This window comes from Nansenia antarctica (genome assembly GCF_963989245.1).
Source record: "Nansenia antarctica genome assembly, chromosome: 6".
Lineage (NCBI taxonomy): Eukaryota > Metazoa > Chordata > Actinopteri > Argentiniformes > Microstomatidae > Nansenia > Nansenia antarctica.
In genome coordinates, this window is record NC_137676.1 from 47,686,682 (window position 1) to 47,708,001 (window position 21,320).

A 21,320-nucleotide genomic window follows, 5' to 3' on the forward strand; every position below is an offset into this window, starting at 1 on the left:
TTTTGATCCTTTATGGGTGGTTGTTCATCCTTGCTGCTTGCTGGAGTGTGATGAGCTCTTTGGTCTCCTACTCTCAACTAATTTCTCTATATCCAAACAAAGTCATGTTAACCTTTATCTGTGGGCCTCCAAATGGCAAAACAGACCAATCACAACTATGTATGCCCAAAGACCTCCATGGCCTGACTCCCAGTTGTAAATATGACTGTTTATACTCTGGATTAGAACTCACAGTGACACTATCTCTATCACTGCTGTGTCGCGCACACACACACACACACACACACACACACACACACACACACACACACACACACACACACTCACTCACTCAGTGTTCTGAGCAATTTTTACGAACAATTTTGCCTTAAGAATCACATTAGTGCCTCCGACTTCCCCCTCCAAGATTATTTGGTTGCATGAAAAACAATGGCACTGCCTTAGAAAAATGTATTGTCTTAATTTGATTTGCCACATGCATTTGCCATCATACGGAACCGATAAACCTTGTTTTTTATGCAGAGAATTTATTGTATTGAAGCTGCCTTTTAAAAATCATGAGTGTGTCCCATGCAGTGACAGCAGTATCTTTGTAGTGATACGTTTGCTGCCATCTAGTGGAAATCATGTAATGTCTGTGTGGTCTCATTGGGATGGGTCGGAGCCTTGAGGGACATTTTTCAGAACTCCTGTGGCAGTCTTGGAAGAGTTTCAATTCTTCAGGGATCCCTCCCATTTTAACAAGATTTTAGTAGTTTTTAGAAGAAGGCATAACCAAGGGGTAATCTTTTCTTGTTCTTTGCATTTCTATGTAACTCTTCCCCCATCTATCTAACATGTGTGTATTTGCAGTGTATAATACTGCACATATAAGGTATCAGTCCAAAAATATAAGGGCATGTCTAAATGCACTAAAATATGCAGGTTTATTTTTGATATGTGTTTCTTTTGTTTGTTAAGTGCAAGCTTCTGTTTGTCCTGACACAAGATTTCAGTGACATCACAAGATTGCTATTTCTTTGTCTTGTATATACATACTACATACTTGACACATCTCACAAATAACTGAACTTCTTGTCCTACAGTCCCAATGGTGACCCTAGCATTGTGTTGTACTTTGCGCTGGCACTATATTTTGTCTAGCAGTCCCTTATAGACGATTGTTCATATGGAATGAAAAAAACAAGACTTTACTCAGCTTTCATGTTAGTTATTGTCATTGGCACTTTTTTCCTAAAATGTTTGTTTTCTGCATTGTGTGCATGTCAGGACTATACAAATCCCTGTCATAATAAAACACTTCTATTATATATTTTGTGTTGTAATGATGAAATATAGAAATGAATCTGTTTTGGACATCCATTTATAAATTTTTCAACTGCAGATCCTGTATCCCAAAGGGTATAAAGACGATCCCAACTGTTTGTATTAGCCAGAGTATACAGGGTCTGTGTTTGGTCTGTTCACAACTCCTACAGAGCAATTAAGTTATTATTGAATTGGTTTCATGGGAATCGACATTATGGTTATTATGTCTGGAAATATTAACAGTTGTGAACAAGTAACAGAATTGTATAAGAAAATAACGATTTTATGAGAAGGCAATGATGCAAAAGTTGCTTTAATTGTTCTCTCGCACTCCCAATTGTTGGACTTATAATTTCTGAAATTGTCTGTGTACTGTACATATCTGTACTATATGAATATATTTACTTTTCCATGCATGTCCAAGTGCAATACAATGAACACTTACAGTGCTGCAGTTTTAATAAAAGAATATGATACTTAATGGGATATCAGCAGTCTTTGAATAGTTTCTTCATACAATGCCACTTTTTTTTCCAATAATTTCTGTTAAAATGTCCAACTTTGCTAAAAAAAGATTTTCTTTTCCTATTGTAGCCTGGAGCCTCGTCTCGATAAATGAGACTCTCCATTCGAGAGATGAGACCCTGGGTTTCCAAGATGATCTGAGCCCCTGTAAAGGTTTAAGGCAGGGGTCCCCAAACTTTTTTCTGTGAGGGCCACATACTTTTTCCTTTCTGTGATGGGGGGGCCTGGGTCGGTCTCTAACATAAACTAATGTGAAATGGAGGCGGTTGCGCAAAGCAATTGCGCGCAGGAGAGCACTGGTGGATGCAAACAAAGTCTAAACAGTTGAATTTGGATGGAATTTATACCTATAGTCAATGAAATATAATCAGTTTTACAGTCTGATACATGAGGAAGTCTGATACACTGATGGTGCCAAAATGTCTCCAAATGGCACAATTGGTTGTCCGCCTAAACATACCTGTCCTTAAACAGGTACAACGTTGCACTGGCTCACATTACTAGCATCTAATTTGGCACAAGTACTCATCAGACCCTGGAGTACTGATTCCTAGATGATTTGGGCTATAAGCTCAGGTTTCCTAGCTGATATTCACTCTAAAAGCTGTTTTTTTTTTAGGCGGAGAGTGAATTTGAGATTTTTTGGGGACCCCTGGTTTAAGGTCTGAGATTGATCAACACAGGAGGGAGCCTCATCCATACAGTACTCATTCATTCAGACGGACCTAAACCAGGTCACGTGACTCACTGTTCATTGCCATTGGCAAGCTTCCTCCCGTGATGGCGGAGGGACTAGCTGTGCGAATGGATCGTCTCTCCCACTCCAATGCATGTTTTGTGTCTTGAGAGAAGCTTTTTAACATCTGAAGATTACATTTTTACTTGAAGCACACTTCGTTTCGTCTCTTAAAGTCATGGCGGACCGCAGCGTGGATTTGTCTGGTCTACCAACAGAGGTTCGAGACCAATTGGCGGAGTTGGATCTGGAGCTCTCGGAAGGTAAGGGTTAGGGTGACAAGGGATGTGTGGCTAGTTAGCTAGCTTTGCTACCGGTAAGGGAGTGGATTTAACCACATGGACCTACTGGTTGCTGTAACATTGCTTCAATAATTTCTGCAATGGTGTGAGTGTACAAGGTGAATGACACCATTTGAAGCTAATTGATTCACAATCATTTTCAGTAAATGTCTTTCTATCTGCCTTTAGCTTGTCTGCCAGCCCTTTCTTTAGCTAGGCTAGCATCCCCATCAGACGCCGCACAGGAGCCAGGCAGAGGGAACGTGGCCGTGGGGTTTCTGACTGTCTGGCTCTCAGTATCATTCATCAATGAATGATGAATGCATTACATCGATCATTTAATATGTTTAATGATATTGAAACTCTTGGACAATTCGTTTACATGGCAGGTAAAATATGCCAATAGCAATACATCCATTGCGGGTCTCTGAATGTCAAAGCCAAGCTGTCAGTTTGTCTCAGTCAGTTGGACAGCTTTTGGTTTTTAGCGAGAGCCTTGATTTAATATTTTGACCGTAGTCAATTCTTTTCCATTCTTGATTTACGATTTGTTGATATCAATTGTACAACCTTCAGTATAAATTGCAGTTGCAACTGATTTGGTAATAGCTTTATCATACAGCCGGCCTAGTGGATCTCTGCCCTTTACATGACTATAATATTTCACTCCACAAAGCGCCTTTTAGTGCAGTTCTTGTTCGTTTCTCAGCACTCTTTTACAGTATGAATGACATTAAGCTAGTGCCAGTGGATGAAGGGGTTATGTGGGGGGTTTTGGCTGAGTAATTCTGTTACACAACTGCTGCAACACTGTGTGGGTTTGTGTGACTGAGAGGAAGAGGATCTGGCCACTCCAGAGAAACTGAGCTGAAGATCCATAGGCCTATGCATCATCACCTATCAGAAACACACCCTGGAACTGCAATATGTTGCCTCAGTCAACTTCCCCGGAGCACCTCTGTGTGAATGAAGCATCATCAATGATCATCATTGACATGTAGTAGTAGTGTATTCTCTGCTAGGCTTGACCTGATCTTAAGACACTGTTAATTGGGGTGTGTTTGTGTGTGGACATGTGCCCACTTTTACAGCTCATGGCACACCCCCTCCCACTGGAACAGCTGCTGGCCCCTGTACTGCACCCGTCACATCATTGTAAGACCCAGTTCTCCCCCCTCCCCTCCTGACACCTGGGCTGCATTCTTACAGCTGGGTAAACTGCTGACCAATAAGATCAATCTGTGCCTGCTCTATGAATTCATTTGCTCTTTTGTACATCAACTGAGGGAGTGGCTCAATGATGCATACTGTCTATGTGCAAATCAAAGACCAAAACAATGTGTTCGGTTGTCTGTCTCACCTGACCAGGACATACAGTACCAGAACTCAGGACAAGGAAGTGAAGTGTAAACTGTGTAGAGGCGGTTACATTTGTAGAAGGTTACTATAGTTCATTATTGAGGTTCATTATTGACAGTCTCAGCAGGACATAACTTTATTCTGGGATCATTGTTAAACTTCAGAAGTTTGAATTAAATACAATTGCCAGAGTGGTAGGCTATTATGTTGCATCATTAAGAAGTGAATCATAAAACACCGTAGGCTCTTTCAGATGTTTCCCCCTTAAATGTTACCCTAGTTCAAAATGTGTATGACAATCATATTTTGCCCCTGGTTCATAACCAACCCACCACAGTCCCAAGCGGAAATTCCTCTTGTTTGGTTGCTTGGAGAAGAACAGATCCATGCCAAATGGCCTCTTAAATAACAACCCAATTCTGCAAGCCCCCAGTGACCACAGGGACACAATGAGCACCATTCAGCTGGTCCGAGCCATGGTGGCCAGGAGCACTGCTGGCATTTAGGCCATTCAACTAAACTCTTTGTGTTCTGGAATGAGCTGCTCTTAGGAAGGGAGGGGTTGGTCATAGTTAGTAAGATGACGTGTACAGTCAGTGTGCACTCAACGTCCCCCCCCCTGTATTTTTGGTGAGTGACTGGGCTTAACTGGATCCAACATAGCTACTAACATATTGTTATTTGTCCTGATTGGTAGTTCAGGTCTGGAGGAGAAAACGTCTCCCTTTACTCTCTGTAAACTGCTTTAGAGGTATGGTCTTCTATTAGTATAGAACAGTGGTTCTCAAACCTCTCCTCGGGGACCACCAGCCGTTCCAAATATTTGATCTGTTCCACCACCAGCACACCTGATTCAACTAATCAAGTGCAAAAAAATGATGGTTTGTACTTGATTAGTTGAATCAGGTGTGCTGGTGGTGGAACAGATCAAATATTTGGAACGGCTGGTGGTCCCCGAGGAGAGGTTTGAGAACCACTGGTAGAAGTATTTGCCTATGTCAGCAAAAGTTCACTGAATTGTATTAATGAGACAGTAGTGTAAATGGATAGCAATTCCACCACAAGATGTTTTTGTATTGCCAGTGGTGGAATTATGAATAGCCTAATTGCCTTATGACAGGTAGCCTAGGCTAGGCCTATATATCTGAAGTTGAGTCTGGTGTCATTTTACTCCTGTCATATCGTGCTATGTGAAACAGTTGCGTTTTTCATTTCCTCTCTTAAACTGCTTCTGTAACTGGAGACACAGGAACACTACCGTGTGTGTCTGTCTGTCTGTCTGTCTGTCTGTCGGCATGTGTGGAGGTTCCCTTACTTCCTGACTTACTATTGCTTCTGTGGCCAGTGTGATTGAAAGTCTAGATTACTGCCAGTTGCTTCCTATCTAGGCCAGCCAGTGTCCAGATGCAGATGCAGGCCCGTTTGTGCTCTGAGTTAACTCAGTGGGTCAGCAGAGGAAGACAGAGAAGGACAACATTAAGAGGGGCCCTGTCTGAGAGACAAGGGCAGGATCCTTCCCACCGGTTAAGTTGTCTGAACTGGATAAGATTTACAGTAGTAAGCTGTTATATTAAGGGCATGAGCCAGATGACATGTTGGCTTTTGACAGTTCCTCTGGACCCGCTGATGTTATGTGCCTAGTGTGGTCTGTTTCTGAAGGAAAGCTTTCCAGGCTGACACTGGCAGGAAAGGGAACAAGGATTGCTGCCGTCAGCAGTTTATATCATAAATGAAGACAAGTTAGCCAGTTCTATCGGCCATCATACATGCCCAAACCATAACACCCATCCACCATTGTTCACAGATGAAGTGGTATGCTGTGAATCTTGATTTCTTCCCCCCAAACTTTCCTCTTGTAATCGTTCTGGTAATATGACTTTGTTTGCCTCTGCAGTTCAGCTGGTGACGTATTCTGCAGATGGTAGTGTCTGACACATTCAAGGCTACCTCCTGGAGGGTGTTCCTGATCTGTGGGACAGTTGTTTTGGGGTTATCTTAATTATGTTGAGCATTCTTTGGTCATCCACTGTAGAAGTCTTCCTTGGCTTACCAGCATGTGTTGATTCTGGCAAACCTATGGCTTTGGATATGTTTCAGATTTTAGATTTTTCAGCCTGATAATGGTTTCCTTGACTTTCATTGACGCCTCTTTGGTCTTCATGTTGACAGACACCAATAGCAAATTCCAAAGGTTAACACAAAGCCTAGAATCAATACTATTCCCAGCTCTCTTAAGCCTGCACAAATTATGTGGAAAACACGTCTGACTCACCAGAATCACCTGTCGTGCCAATTGTCCCATTACTTTTGGTGCCCTGAAAGAGGGGGACTATGTTTAAAAAGACATGTCATTTTTTTTTTTTTTTTTTTTTTTGGAACTTAGTTTTTATTTCAGTTTCAACAACTTGTACAATCATGTCATGTTTTGTCTACAATTCTTTCCATTCTTATAGCTGTACACATATGGTCCATGGATGTGGTTCAAAGCATGACACACAAAGCAAAAAAGAGCGATCAACAAAAACATTGAGATGTCAATGACGGAATAAAATTAAAGATTTTGAAAAGAAAGAAGACATGTCATTTCTTAATGGGGAAAACAATATGTAGGCTACTCAAATGCAAAACAAAAGCTGATAATCAATCATACAATAAAAGTTGAGAATCTGTACTTTTTTGTGAACTTTTTTGTGAACTTTTTTTTTGTCTCTTTAGAGAATCTGTACTTTAAACTCATAGTATTGTTATATTTCAAAAAATCAGTATAGAGCCAAAAGAATAAAAGAAATCACTGTCCCATTACTGACACAGGGCACTGTATGCAGTTACCACATTGTCCAACTTGAAGTTCGGCCAAGTATCACTCGAGAGCTTTTGAATGGCTATTATACTGAAGGCCTTCTTAACTCTTACACCAGATGTTTGAAACAAGCACTTGTCTTGCGGGTCAGTTTAGAGCCAGCTCCAATTCAGGCCTGTATCATATGACAACCTTTTCTTATGTTCAGGGGACTTATGATTGTTTTGTGCCAAGACTCTTAGAGAGTAGAAAGAGGGCAGAATCTTTCACTTGGCCTCAGAGTCTGAGGCTGTGTTTGAAATGCATACTAGCATACTGCATACTAGCATACTCAATACTGCATACTGCCTACTAAATTCATAATAAGTAGGCTATGTCAATACCAGCTGACCGTTTACACTGCAGTATGCATACTGCATCCCAGAATGCATTTCGCACCGGCCGGTCCGGGAGCGGGGATTTTAAATCCTCCATTTTAAACCTCCATTGGCTGAAAGCTGTAATTTTGGCTAATTAAAGTGTCATTTTATAATTTTTAAATATGTTTTCAGGCAAGAAAGTAACCATATGTGTGGTGGCCTGGGAAAACCCGTCGGATGTCGCTGGCGTTCGTTTGTGGCAAAGAGCAAAAATAGATGGAAATCGCGATTTTGACGATTTTGATATTATGTGGTATTCTAGTACTTTGAACTCCATACTACATTATGGTGAATAAACATTTTAAGAAAACAAAAGAGAAAGTACTTATTTTTATGTTTTTGTGGTGGGTAGTTTGCTAGCGAAACAACGTCACGTTGAACGTGTCTCATTCTCAGTTAAGCAACGCACGCACACATGAGCGAAAGGAGAGACTATACTTCCACCTGTGTTATTGCCAGTTTACTGATGCTCACAATAAGCATAAAGTAATAAAATCTTAACTAGAAGACACACAAATGGATCTGTCCCTCGCATACCGACGAGGCGAGCAGACTAACACCGCATCACAAGCAGACAAACGAGACCGGCCGATCTGCATAGGCTCCTCCCCCGACCCGGAGGAGAAAGGGGTAGTAATGACCTTTCACTTTTTTTTACATGATACATTAAAATGCTCATAACTTTTTAAAATAAAGGGCTATCTCAGTCATTCAACCAGTTATGAATAGCTGAGAACTTCTAATTTATGGAAATATAAAAAAATGAAAATGTCAAAATGCCACCATGGGAAGGGTTTTCCCAGGCCACCACACATATATTCCCAAAATGCGTCAGTTTATCAAAATAACCCGTTTATATCTGATCTGACGTTTTTTTCCCCACTACTGTTCGCTAGCTACGTTACCTTAGTTACCTTTACTGCTTTGACAGAAACGTGAACTTAGCTTATAGGGGTGTAACGATACATCGATTCACATCGATGCATCGATTCATTGACTAACGATCTGATTACATCGACGCAATGTAAAAACATCGATCTATATCGTCATCTTAAAGATACACCTTTATTTTGAAATGGCACATTCTGCGTGACTGTCACCATTATATATGAGTTGCCTCTACCAAATCCGTCTAAAAAAGTCACGAGGAAAGTCCTGTCTTTCGCTTTTTAGCTTGAGGTGCGCTTGTTTTGGAATTCCATTCGCTGCAGCGGCCGCGCTCACCCCGCCCCCGTCCAGTTTCTTAACTGGATTGGACAGCGCCTTCGCCTGTCTGGGGGACATCGCTTGGCCGCGCAGTTTTGTTTCATAGGACATTAATGTTTTAAAGCTGAATATCTCTTGTTTGTGAGACTAGTGAACGGGTCTATTTTTCTTTTTGTAACAGAAGAATACTGTATAATACAATATGATTTAAATGCTGGATACCTGGAAGAGCTCACAAATAAAATGGTCAAATCATATTCTAGTTGTTTTTGTGAGTTGATAATTGTGTTAGATTGGCATATGATATTGCGTCATATCGATCATATGTGTGTGAGTGTGTGTGTAGGTGCTTAGTATTGTTATTTGTTATGTGTTACTATTATGTTTGTATCGTCATGTGAGGACCCCCTCGAAAATGAGAAATGAGATTCTTCTCAAGGGGCTTACCTTAAATAAACAATCTCAATCAATATCGTCATATCGATCTTGAATCGAATCGAATCGAAATCGTATCGTGACTGACATTGTGATATCGTCAAACATTGTATCGTCATACAAACAAATCGATATAATATCGTATCGTGATGAAGCTGGTGATTTACACCTAGTGTTGTTCCGATACCGATACTAGTATCAGCATGGCCACCGATACGCACAAAAATGCTGGTATCGGTATCGGCGAGTACTTTACAAAAACGTAAGTTTTTATTTTATTTTTTTATTTTACTTAAGTTTTACAAAAACTTTACGAGTTTTACAAAGGTTTTGAGCAGTGCCAGACTAAGTGTTAGCAATAATTTTACATCGAGGTGAGTATGCGGCTCAAAAAACATGTTTTTTTGTTTTGTTTTTTCAAACGCCGTGGTATCGGATCGGTACTCGGTATCGGCAAGTACTGCACGGTCAGGTATCGGTATCGGTATCGGGATCAAAAAATGGTATCGGAACAACACTATTACACCCCTATTAGCTTATAGCTTACTATATTGTTGTCTTAGCAGTTGGTAAAGGAAAAACTACTTGTTCCTTCATCTGAAGCTACAATACTGGGACCATTCATGACTGGGCTACAGGCAGTACTAGGAGGAATGTGTGTGTGTGTGTGTGTGTAAGACAGAAATAAATTGGATTTTCTGCATTTCAAGTGGCATCTTTGTAATCATGACGACGTAGACATGTCTAAGAATGCATTTCACTATGTGGATTCCCAAAATAACAGCTGTATGTAAATGTGCTGCATGTAGGCTATTGCCAGGTTTGTTATGTCCGATTCCTAACAAACCTGGCCAGCAGCCCCGTTCCCATGCCCTTTCCTCTTACCTTACCACATGGGACGTCCTGGGTCCAGAGATAGCAGCTCCTGCTTCACTCACCAACATCTTTTTATCAGTGATCATTTAATACAACTTTATCCAACCAACATGCCTCTTACCAGACGACGCAGGCAATCAGCTCGTCGTATGCGGTACGTGATTCAGATGTACATTATTTTTCACCCTGAAGTAAGTAGCCCTACATTAACTTGTTAGCAGCCCTACAATAACTTGTTAGTTAGCTTACTTACTAGCTCCCAGTAGGCTATAGGCTATATTGTGATGTGAGATGATAGAAAGTGAGGATCTTTTTAAATTACACATTTTTTATAGCATCAGAACACTGACAGACTCATTAATAAATTAATCTTTAATCATCAATCATCTTTAATCATTAAACTAACATCAATCAAGTACAATATAGCCTACATTATTATACAATATACATATATCTAATATACAATATAGGCCTAACTTGTCGAGCTCCTGCCGCTTCGCCGTCCGCCATTGCAGTTTCACAAGACTGAAGAGATGCGCTCTTGGACTGTAAACAACAGCTGTATGACGAGTTTGTATGACGCAGTTTGACAAGACAGAAGAGACGCGCAATGCATTTTGGGGATTTACTACCCCAGTAGTGTCCAGTCATGGCATACTCAAATATTCAGCAAAATCTACTATACTAGATTTCTTGCATACTCAAATTTTGCATACTGTACAGTGTGAACGCTCGCGCATACTCAAATCTACGGCATATCTAGTATGCTAGTATGCCATTTCGAACACAGCCTAAGTTTAAGGCCTAAACAGATGGGAAGTGAAGGAATATCCAACCTGTGTGTGTGTGCGTGCGTGCTTGCCTGCCTGTGTGTGTGTGCGGGTGTGCGTGCATATGTGTATGTCAGTGAGTTTGTTCTAAGCCAGGCTACTTGTGGGGTGTGAATAGTTAATGATGCCTCCCATCCCCTCGCCCCTTTAGGGCTGTGGGCTGAATAATTCACATGCTCTCATTAAATACCAGGAGACTAGGCTGTCTCCATTCGTCACCCACCGTCACTGGGCTGCTGGGAGATGTGTGTTGGTGGTATCCTACTCTACATGTGGGAGTTATGTGGCAACAATCTGCTCTCTTTGCATCAAACCCACAAGACGTATTGAAGTTTCCTCTCGACCCTCCAACCCCTCAATGGTATTCTACTTGAACTTTAGATGTTTTCATTTTACTCTCTCACTAGACTGGAGGCTAGAAAACAGATATTTTATCACTCAAACTGTCTAATATTGTCAAATCTAGAAAGCATCTGGATGGAAATTGACTGCATGATTTTTGACATGTTTCCAGACATGGTAAGCCTACCTTGACTCTCACTTTAAAACCATCTATGAAGTTTGCATTACTCACTGTAATCGGGTGCGTCCCTACCCCAGGGCAAATCCAGTCACCACAAAGTGAGAGAACCTGTTCTGTGATTCCGTCCTCTGGGATGTTTACTTTATGTTGTTCAGTTCTTTTATGGTAAAACTGATTCAAGAGAGACGGCAGAGGAATAAGAGCTGTGAGAAGTTGGACTTTCTAAACACAACAAGGCACTCAAACTTCACAGCACCCATGATGTTAAGTTGAACAACCCCACCAGTACCAAAGTGCCCTGGAGTCAGCCAGCCAGTCAGAGTCCCACCAGCAACAAACATGTGCTGACAGAACCACCACATGCCACTCACAGATTCTACATCAGCACAGTTCAGGAGCAGAGAGAGGCACGGTCACTTTCTCAGATTGATGTCTTACAGATAAAAAGTAACAGTAACAATGGAACTATTGCCTTGTCTTTGGCTGTTGTTTTCAGAATGTGGGAACTGATCGCTTGGCCCCACTAGGCTCATGTTATCCACGGCAACCATGTGACTTTGGTAATGTTCAAGAATGTTCTCAGGAATAGAAATATATCTGGCAAGACAAATTCAGTTTCATGGTTGAGGAGGAAGAAACAAGCGTCTCTTTGACACTCGACAAACCGCATTATTGAAAAAGGCCCCCCTCAGACGCGCTAGAGGAATCAGTCCTATTTGTGCACTCTCATCCAGTCTCGTGCCTTGGCTCTGCCCTACCCAGTCGAAGTAGCAGAGTTTGTTTACACTGTTTCACACTGTCAGTCTAACTGGTTGGCTCCCACATGGTGTTACATTTGGCCTGTGAAATACTGAGATCCACAGGGAAGTCCCCATCTGTCTCTATAGCTCCATGTTCATAGTCTTTGACCCACACAATCATGTCAAAGAGAAATGCAGGAAGTAAAACAACTTGATTTGAATGCTGTTTTTCACAGCTTTTACCTTTACATTTAACGTTTTGATGAAAAACAACAGATTCTCTTTAGGCTTGAGAACTCAAGGAGTTATGACTAAATATTGATTGGACATTGATTATTGATAGGTAGCCTAGGTGGCATAGTCTCTCTCTCTCTCTCTCTCTCTCTCTCTCTCTCTCTCTCTCTCTCTCTCTCTCTCTCTCTCTCTCTCTGTAACAGTGGGTCTGGCCCCTTTGAGCTGATCATTAGAGACTTGACTGTTTGGAGAGGGTATGGAGAGCACAGAGCATTTTTCTAGCAGTTGGTCAGTTTCTAATTATAAAGCAGATGCAAACGTCTTTGGTTTTACGACTGATTTGAAGGGGTACGTTTTGTGTAGTATGTCTGTGTCCAAAACTGTCCATGGGGGATTTTTTTTAGGAATCCTTGATTTCAACAATGTTTATGTCCTAATTAGGGTTGCAAAAGTTTATGGAAAAATTGTCAATTCTGCAACCCTAATCCTAATCCCTATGGACTCACCACTTTCTGAAGGTGAGCTAAGGTGGGTCATTTTATGGTCAGCTTGTGCTCCGTTAGCCTAGATAACACTGATATCAGTGTTGGAGTAGGTTAACATACTGTATGTTTGTGAATGGTAGTTCTGATGACAGAGAAGGAGGTAGGCTGATGGAGGAGCTCTGTGTCACTAATGAGAGGATGTGTGGGGAAGCACAGCTAGCAGTCTCTCAGTCATCACACGTGTATCCATGTATTAGTACCGTCTCCCACACATGCACTGATGACACGCCATTGAGTCACACTCAACTTCTAATGGCTGGAGTATCAGGTGTGTTACTCAATACCTTGAAACTCCAGAGATCCTCAAACTGCCAGTCTCTTGTGGAATAAAGCATTATGCTAACACGACTGACTCTGCTTGTGAGCACCTCCAGGACTGTACTATGTGTTTCAGTAAGCAGATTGATTTCCATCCCTCTGGTGGAACTGGCAGAAAGAGCCAGAACGGTGTGATGCTCTTAGCATCCTGGATGCTGACGTTCTTCACAGGCCTTAGAGCTTTTTTTTTTTTATTAGGCTATTGATTTAATGACTCAGATGTTTGGCCAACAGCTTTCACCCTCCCATTTAGTCTCTTATTATGCAGTCATTCTGCATAGACAACGACATTACCAACGGTCATTGAGCTTTGTCATGAATCTGCCAGCCATAAGGAAATTGATCATCTATGCAGACAGAGAACCGTTATTGGAGACCAGCACAGTGAGATAGTTTTGATAGACTCAATGATCACAGCCCACAAACCTATGTAGAGCTACTAATTATGGTCAGCGAAAGAAAAAAGGGAACTGTGCTGTAAAAGTAGTTTGTTCTGTAGCTGTCGGTCTGTTCCATACTGCTGAGTGACCCTGTATCACTTTACTCTACTATGACATGACTGCTCTGAAACCTGATGCTTCACTCTCACTGGTATAACACTTTCTTGACTGAGCAATGCCAAAGACCACTCGTCTGTCAGGCAGTCAGTCAGCCCTCTCTCAATAACTCCCCATTTTACTCCCCTATTTTTTATTTTCTCTTCAGAGAGAGAAAGAATCACCAGACCTGTGCTGTTAATAGTGTGAAAAGTAAATCAGGGTTCCCGCGCTAACCCAAAAATTAATGTCAGGGCTTGACATTAAGCTTTTTCACGTACTTGTCCTTGGGACAAGTGCACGTGTGCATGTGTGTGTGTGTGTGTGTGTGTGTGTCTGTCTGTCTGTCTGTCTGTCTGTCTAATCACTATTAATCAATCAATAATCAATATTCACAGTTAATTAGTTCTTATTTGTTGATAATCCAATGTGACAACTTGCCCGACGTAGTGTAACAATTTACCCGCTGATGGGGCAAATTGTCACAAACGCACACTCTCTATTTAACGGTCTACAGCTAAGACTGCCTTCTTTCATTTAGTATGACATTTATACCATTGTGATGTATTTTGCCCAATAAATGTTAGACAGTGTGTGTTAGACAACATACCCTGCTCTCCCCTACTCAGCGGACATAGCTTTTTTGACAAGGCAGCATACATTGGCAGAACACCGGCAATGGTGCTGGTGTTTCGTCCGATGACATTTTGAGCTTCCCTGCTTTTCCTGGCATCTGGACAGTTGTAGGTGCTTGAAGGAACATCTTGCTTGTTGGCTAGAGTAACATGTCGGTTTCTTTCACTACGGACTTAAAAGTTCCACAAGCCAACTTCGCAGTCAAGGAGGTTGGCACTTTTGCAGGAAGTGGGGTTAATAACGGTCACGGTCACGCAATAGCATTAGAATTTCTGATACCAGCTACGCCGCGCCTCATAGGCAGCGAGAATGAGGTACACGTTTTTTTAAGTAGTTCAGTGTTTCCTCCAGGAATTTTTACAATGGTGGCGGGTAGCGCTCCGCGATTTTTTCGCGTGCACGCGCATGAAACGTAGCCAAAACTCGAGGATGGCCCAAAAAAATAAAATGTTTTCCTGTACTTCTCCCGTGTGTCTCTTATTGTCTGTGTCTGCATGTTTTTCCAGCATGTAATTCCGTTGTCAATAAAAAAATCGTCTCCCACGACTCTTTCCGGACACGTTGGAATTTTTACCGTAACCCCCGGAGAACCAAAGTTATTAAGCCGCAAAGGGTGCCTCATTTACCGCTGCTGGAGGAAAGTACCGCTTACCGCTGACAGCGGGGAGAGGAAATATTTCTACCCGGGAATTCGCTCCTTGCTGTGTCCACGATGATAGGAGTGGAGGATCGACTCCATTCAAAAACTTTTCGATTCCATGGCTTGTCCTCTTTCCGGACACATTGGAATTTTTACCGTAACCCCCGGAGAACCAAAGTTATTAAGCCGCAAAGGGTGCCTCATTTACCGCTGCTGGAGGAAAGTACCGCTTACCGCTGACAGCGGGGAGAGGAAATATTTCTACCCGGGAATTCGCTCCTTGCTGTGTCCACGGTGATAGGAGTGGAGGATCGTAGTTTGTAGACTAGACGCAGCCTAGATGTATTCGACCAATCACAAAACAGTTTTGCAAGCGCGTCGCTTCGCGCTTGTGGGTGTGTCTAGCGCTGTGAAGGTCTGAAAAGCGGCCTAAATCTTTTTTTTTTGTTGTTGTTGAGAAATCTGAATGGTGGCGGAGGAAATTCCATCGTGGCGGCCCGCCACGATGAAATGCATGTAGAGGAAACACTGTAGTTATTTAATGATATCAGTATGTTAGGCCAGTCTCTACCAATGTTGAAGGATTCTTCAAGGAATGCCGAAACGTCAGCTGGGCCTTTTTTCTGCTTTCCGTCTGTGCACCCAGATTTACTCACTCGTTTTCAGTCGAAGATCTCCTCTCTTGCCTCCAGGAAGTCTCTCACATGACTTCGGAGCTGAGAGCTGACGCCAATGTTATGTCAGACAGTAGGTCTAGGTCTAATTGCCATTTACCCAGCTCTAGTTACAGAGTAGACAACATGACATAGCCATGAAGCAAGTTAACCTTCCCAAGCTTTACCGACTCAACAATTTACCAGCCACAAGTTTGGAAGTCTTTCATTTTTACTAAGTAATGTTTCATGGATTATCCACAAGGAGGCTTATCACTGAGTAATAAACTGTGTGAAAATGTGTTGGCAACATGTTGGCTCACATCAATGTGGGAAAGTGGAGAGGACTGTAGAACTTCAGGAGGTGTTTAGGAGTTTTTTGATTAAGGGTGCAGAGGGGAGTAGATTTTTATACAGTTTGAGCTGAAGATGAGTGGAATGTATTAAAGTGAGAGGCTGCTGTGCCTCTGTGGGGGGCAGGCAATAAGGGGGATCCTCCCTGCAGCATGGCTCACTAGAGTCTGTCAGACTGGCACCGAGCAGGACATCTCTCCCACGCTCCCAGCAGCAATGGACACCCTGAGGTCCTCTGCTCAGAGATGGGAGTCCTGGGATTCTGTTACTCTCCTACACTGAACACCACATCAACCTCACTGAGGTCAGCACACTCACAGCTGGCCATCATACATGAAGTTGTTTGTTGTGGAATGATCTGGAATCTGTTCAGGATATCTGACCAACGCTCATGTTCACAGTTTTTATTTGGCTAAACTAGGGGTGGGCATCAATGATCGATGATCGATAATTGATCGATAAGGATCTTGGTCGATCACAAAATATTTTGCTCGATAATCGTTAATATTTTTTTTAAAATAAAAATCGTTTTTATTTTTTTATTTTATTTTATTTATAATAATAATAATGGAAATGTGTTTGTCCACGTGTCACCAGATTGCGTTCGTCTCTCACCCCTGAACATGTTAACATGATCATCTTTCTGAACAAGAACCAGTAGGCCTGCCGCCTACAGTCTCTCGCTGGAGTTTAAATTTAAGTTAAGCTGGATGCTCTTAAGGACACTAACGTTTTCAGTCATCCTCCTATTTGTGAGTACGGTAACTGTTTTTTTTACTGCTCCTATGGTGAGTTACTTATTTTCTATATTTTTATTTATAACGTAAAATGTGTTTTTAAGTTAAACAATTTAAGCTACTCACTGCCTTGTTTAAGAGGATTGTTATCTGACTGTAGTGTCTAGTTTGAATGTGAATGAATGAATGTGTGCATTGTGCAATTCTGCAATAGCAACACAAATAACGTTTTTTCCCCAAGGAAAAAAAAAAAAACTTAATGAAAAAAAAGCTTAGCGATTAATCGATAATTGATCGTTAATTCTTGCGATGATCAAAAAAGAAATGTTGATCGTTTGCCCAGCCCTAGGCTAAACCTATATCTTCATTGTAATCTGATTAGGCCTAGGTCCCACACAATCGAGTTGCATTGTTTTAGTCTGGTGCAGGAAGGCCTGATTAGATGAAAGGATTACAAGCTTAATTCAGGCAGGGCTCTAGTAGCTTGCATTCTTGAGGGCTCTAGAGCATGTTACTGGGTGTGGTTCTTCGACTGGGGAGGCCATGAACAGCCAGAGGTGAAGAGGGTCCTTTGTCACCCAAATAGCCTCCTGACTGTGGATTAACAGTGGTGAGGCGATCATTTGCAGTGATGGGGGTGTGCGTGCGTCCGTGCGTGCGTGCGTGTATGTGTGTGAGACTGTACGTGTGCGTCTATCTACTCTACAATTTGTCTCAAGGTACCTCCTACTACCCCTCATCTACAAGCCAGTTGTAAGTCTCTTTGGATAACGGCTTCTGCTAAATGCCTAAAATGTAAATGTAAGAGAAATGCCACTAATTTTCAAGTTTGTTGATATGCTCGGGATTTACACGATTTAGTTTTTTAAACCATAATTGCCTAACAACACCACAGCCTTCCAGAGAATGTTCCCAATGCTGGGTTTGGTTAGCACTTACATACTTGATATGTGTTAACATGCAATCCCAGTTTACTCTGTATTAAACCAGTTTAAGGTCCTCCAAGTCCAAATGTCTGCCAAATGTCTGCCTATTACTATGTACTACCCTGGTACTACCCTGGTACTACCCTGGTGGCTCTTAACAAATACACCTGGCAGTAGTGGACTAGTGAGCAGGATTAGGCATTGCTTGTGTCTTTGTGTTGAGGCTGGGTCTGGAGCCTACTGATAGGACAGGGCTGGGCCTGGAGCCTACTGATAGGACAGGGCTGGGTCTGGAGCCTACTGATAGGACAGGGCTGGGCTGGGCTGGGCAGGGCTGGGCTCCACTCACAGCCCTGCAGCTTTATATAGCCCTCCAGAGACCGCCAGACTGTCTGACTGACTTATTGACCTCACACAGAGTGAATGAGGCCCACTGGACCAGCAGGACTTGGGCTGAGAGACTGGTGGGAGGGTCGGGAAACAGAGTACATTCTTTCAGATCTGTTGACATTTTTAACAGTGTGTAGCTAGCCAATCTGACACCAGACTGAAATGCCTTCAAGAAAGATTAATATTATGTAGGCCTACACTCCCCAACCATTGTTCTAGCTCCATTTACCTTACCAACTAGACAGAACCCAAACTGTGGTAACCTCGCTGAAAAGTACCCGGGGTAGTTAAACCAGATACCGCTATACACTCCCAACCATTGCATCCATGACAGGCTATGGCCTGACTAGGGGTGGGCAAACGACCAAAATTTTTTGTTCGATAATCGTAACGAATTAACGATCAATTATCGATTAATCAATAAGGTTTTTTTTCATTAAAAAAAAAAAAAAACTAGGGCAGAAATAACAAACATGTTTTCCTTGGGGAAAAAACTTTATTTGTGTTGCTATTGCAGAATTGCACAATGCACACATTCATTCATTCACATTAACTAGACACTACAGTCAGATAACAATCCTCTTAAACAAGGCAGTGAGTAGCCTAAATTGTTTAACTTAAAAACACATTTTACATTATAAATACAAATATAGAAAATAAGTAACTCACCATAGGAGCAGTAAAAAAACAGTTACTCACAAATAGGAGGATGACTGAAAACGTTAGTGTCCTTAAGAGCGTCCAACTTAACTTAAATTTAAACTCCAGCGAGAGACTGTAGGCGGCTTGCAGGTGGTATTTCATCGGGGTCGTCAACGTATTATATTTATAGGTCACTGCGCAGTGTTTGCAATGAACGAGGTCGCCTTTCAGATCAAAATGCTCCCACACCAAGCTTCGTTTCGCTCGCTTCGCCATTTTCCAAGCAGTGTGTGTTTTACCGCACAGCTGATTAATCAATTGAACATGCAAGGTGCCTTTCAGGAAGTAGTGGAGATCGCGCACCTATTACTGGAGGTCAGGTTACACTAACGTACGGGAACTTCCGTCATGCCGTACTGCGTTGTGAAATTCAATGCGAAGGCAAATGCAAAGTTCATTTCTCACACATAACGTGGACAAACTAATTTCCATTATTATTATTATTATTAAAAAAAAAAAAAAAAAAAAAACGGTTATCGAGCAAAATATTTTGTGATCGACCAAGACCTTATCGATCAATTAATCGATCATCGATCATCGATGCCCACCCCTAGGCCTGACTATGGCTCCACTATTTGCAATGCATTTCCTGCCATGTGCTGTTGTCTCTATACAGTATGCTGTTTCTATTTGATTCTGCTCTCAGTTCATCTATAAATAAGAGGCTGTGGCTGTGGCGACGCTGTGTTTGTGTGTGTATTTGTGTCTGTAGGCGGTTTTCTCCATCCCTACATATCTACTTGTGTGTTAGTGGCACCAGGGAATCTTTATCCTGTTCCAGTGAGAAAGATACATTTTGGAAAAAGGCACTCGCAACACCCACTTGCAGCGGCTGCTTTACATTAGATTGTGCTGAGGGCAGCTTAACTAATGTTGCAGAACTGTCAAATACGGAACTGACTTAAAGCAACTCTAAAGCGGCGTACACACAGCGATTTTATCTCAAGATTCTGCCAAGGTTGGCATGGGTAGGTCCCTGGTGGTTGTTTCTACTCCACTCCCCGTAGCGTGCAGTTAATGTGGTGGTACATGTTAGCATGTCAAAAAATGTTTGCCTTTATGTTGTGTTATGTCTTATTAGCTCATTTACATTAGCCCGCTAGCATTTTGCCACCTTTCTACCCAAATAAGTAGCAACCAAAGTATGCAGTGGAACTAAAGCATGATTGTATATCATTCAGGAAACGTTAGGTGTACCTTTCTCCGTCCTCAGTTTGGTTAACGCCTAGCTCCGTCACTATGATTTGGAAATAATAGGCCTGGATCCTACTCTGTCTAGTTGCACTGCTAGCCAGCACGATGTTGCCAAGGGTTGTATCGCTGGAAGTCTCATCAAATTGCCATCTTCTATTGACGATGAATGACCATTGGTTTCTTATAGCTTTGCGTCGCCCCATGTATTTTAAGAATAGTCCTGTAGAAAGACATCTATACATTGACATACTAGTCCCACTGCATGAGAACCACAGTGCAGATTTGGTCTCATGACCCTTGACCTTGACTGTTCTCAAAGCCACAGATGCTGTCTTGACCAGACAGCAAGAAATTATTATTGGAAAGTCACCCGGGCTATCCCTTTGTCCGGTTTTGTGTAATCTGAGATTACAGAAAGAGTTGTGCAGCATGGCTTGAGTTTTTGGAATCGAGCCGGTATGTAGGTACGGTAATAGGAAACATTCCTCAGTAGGGGTGTCCCACTGAAAATGGTTTGTTCAATGGGAGAAAGTGATTAACTCAGTCACTATTGCCTATTTATCTATTAACTGTCGTGTCCCCCTTGTGAAGGAGTGTCATGTCCTATTGTGCTCCTTGCACAAGGAGGGGAACTCGTGTGCGTTTGTGGAAAGGGGAAGCTCCAGGAGAAAGGAGATATATGCAAGATGTGGCCAGCAAGATCCACCCGCGGTCATTACTGTACTGGCTACTGTGGGCTGCTGATCCCAGTGAGTGGTTCACAGTGTGTGCATGCAGGGGGGGGTTTACGGCGGTGTGGGTGCTGTGGTGTTTGCACTGTGGTGGATGTGTATTTGTGAGGTCAAGACAGGATGACAACTGTCACCACAGCCACCAGAAGAGGATGTAGAAGATCCTCCTAGACATTGATTTTAATCTGATTGTGTGTCGGGGATGGGTGGCCATTATACCTAACTACACACGTCTAACCCAGTCAGTCTGCTGTCTGTTGGCTTCAACGATAAGCTCATCCCTGTCCCAGTCTCTAAGAATAGCAACTACCTTTACCACTGACAGATCCCTAGAGATCCTGCAATATTGTAGTATGTATTTTTTATATTTATAGCCTAATTGTTAATTGTCTCTGGTCAAGTTAGAGCACTAGGTTGTTTGTGACATGTTGATTTCCTGTAACATGGGAATTTACTATTAATCACTGTCAATGACCTGATGAAGGGACATGAACTAGTTCCTGGGTGACTGATTGGAGGCAATAGTGAACCCAAATAACCAGACCGTTGTTACAACTGGATAACTGTAACATATAAGACAACAATACTGACAATAAGGCTGACAATACTGACCTAAACCACAGTTGGCAGTTCAACATGGAGGGTCAATAATTGCTGAAAGGCTTTCACAGTAAAGCCTCTTTAAG

At 42.1% G+C, this 21,320-nt stretch overlaps 1 protein-coding gene across 1 annotated transcript in view; it reads left to right on the plus strand.

Annotated features, from left to right (window-relative positions):
• Positions 1–2,747: 2,747 nt before the first annotated feature.
• dip2ba (disco-interacting protein 2 homolog Ba) overlaps positions 2,748–21,320 on the plus strand; it is a gene marked incomplete at its 5' end in the record, with an annotated part of 50,222 nt that continues 31,649 nt past the window's right edge. Inside the window, one exon of the mRNA XM_080535193.1 lies at positions 2,748–2,832. Coding sequence (XP_080391319.1) covers positions 2,748–2,832 — 85 coding nt within the window. The remainder of the gene's footprint in view (positions 2,833–21,320) is intronic.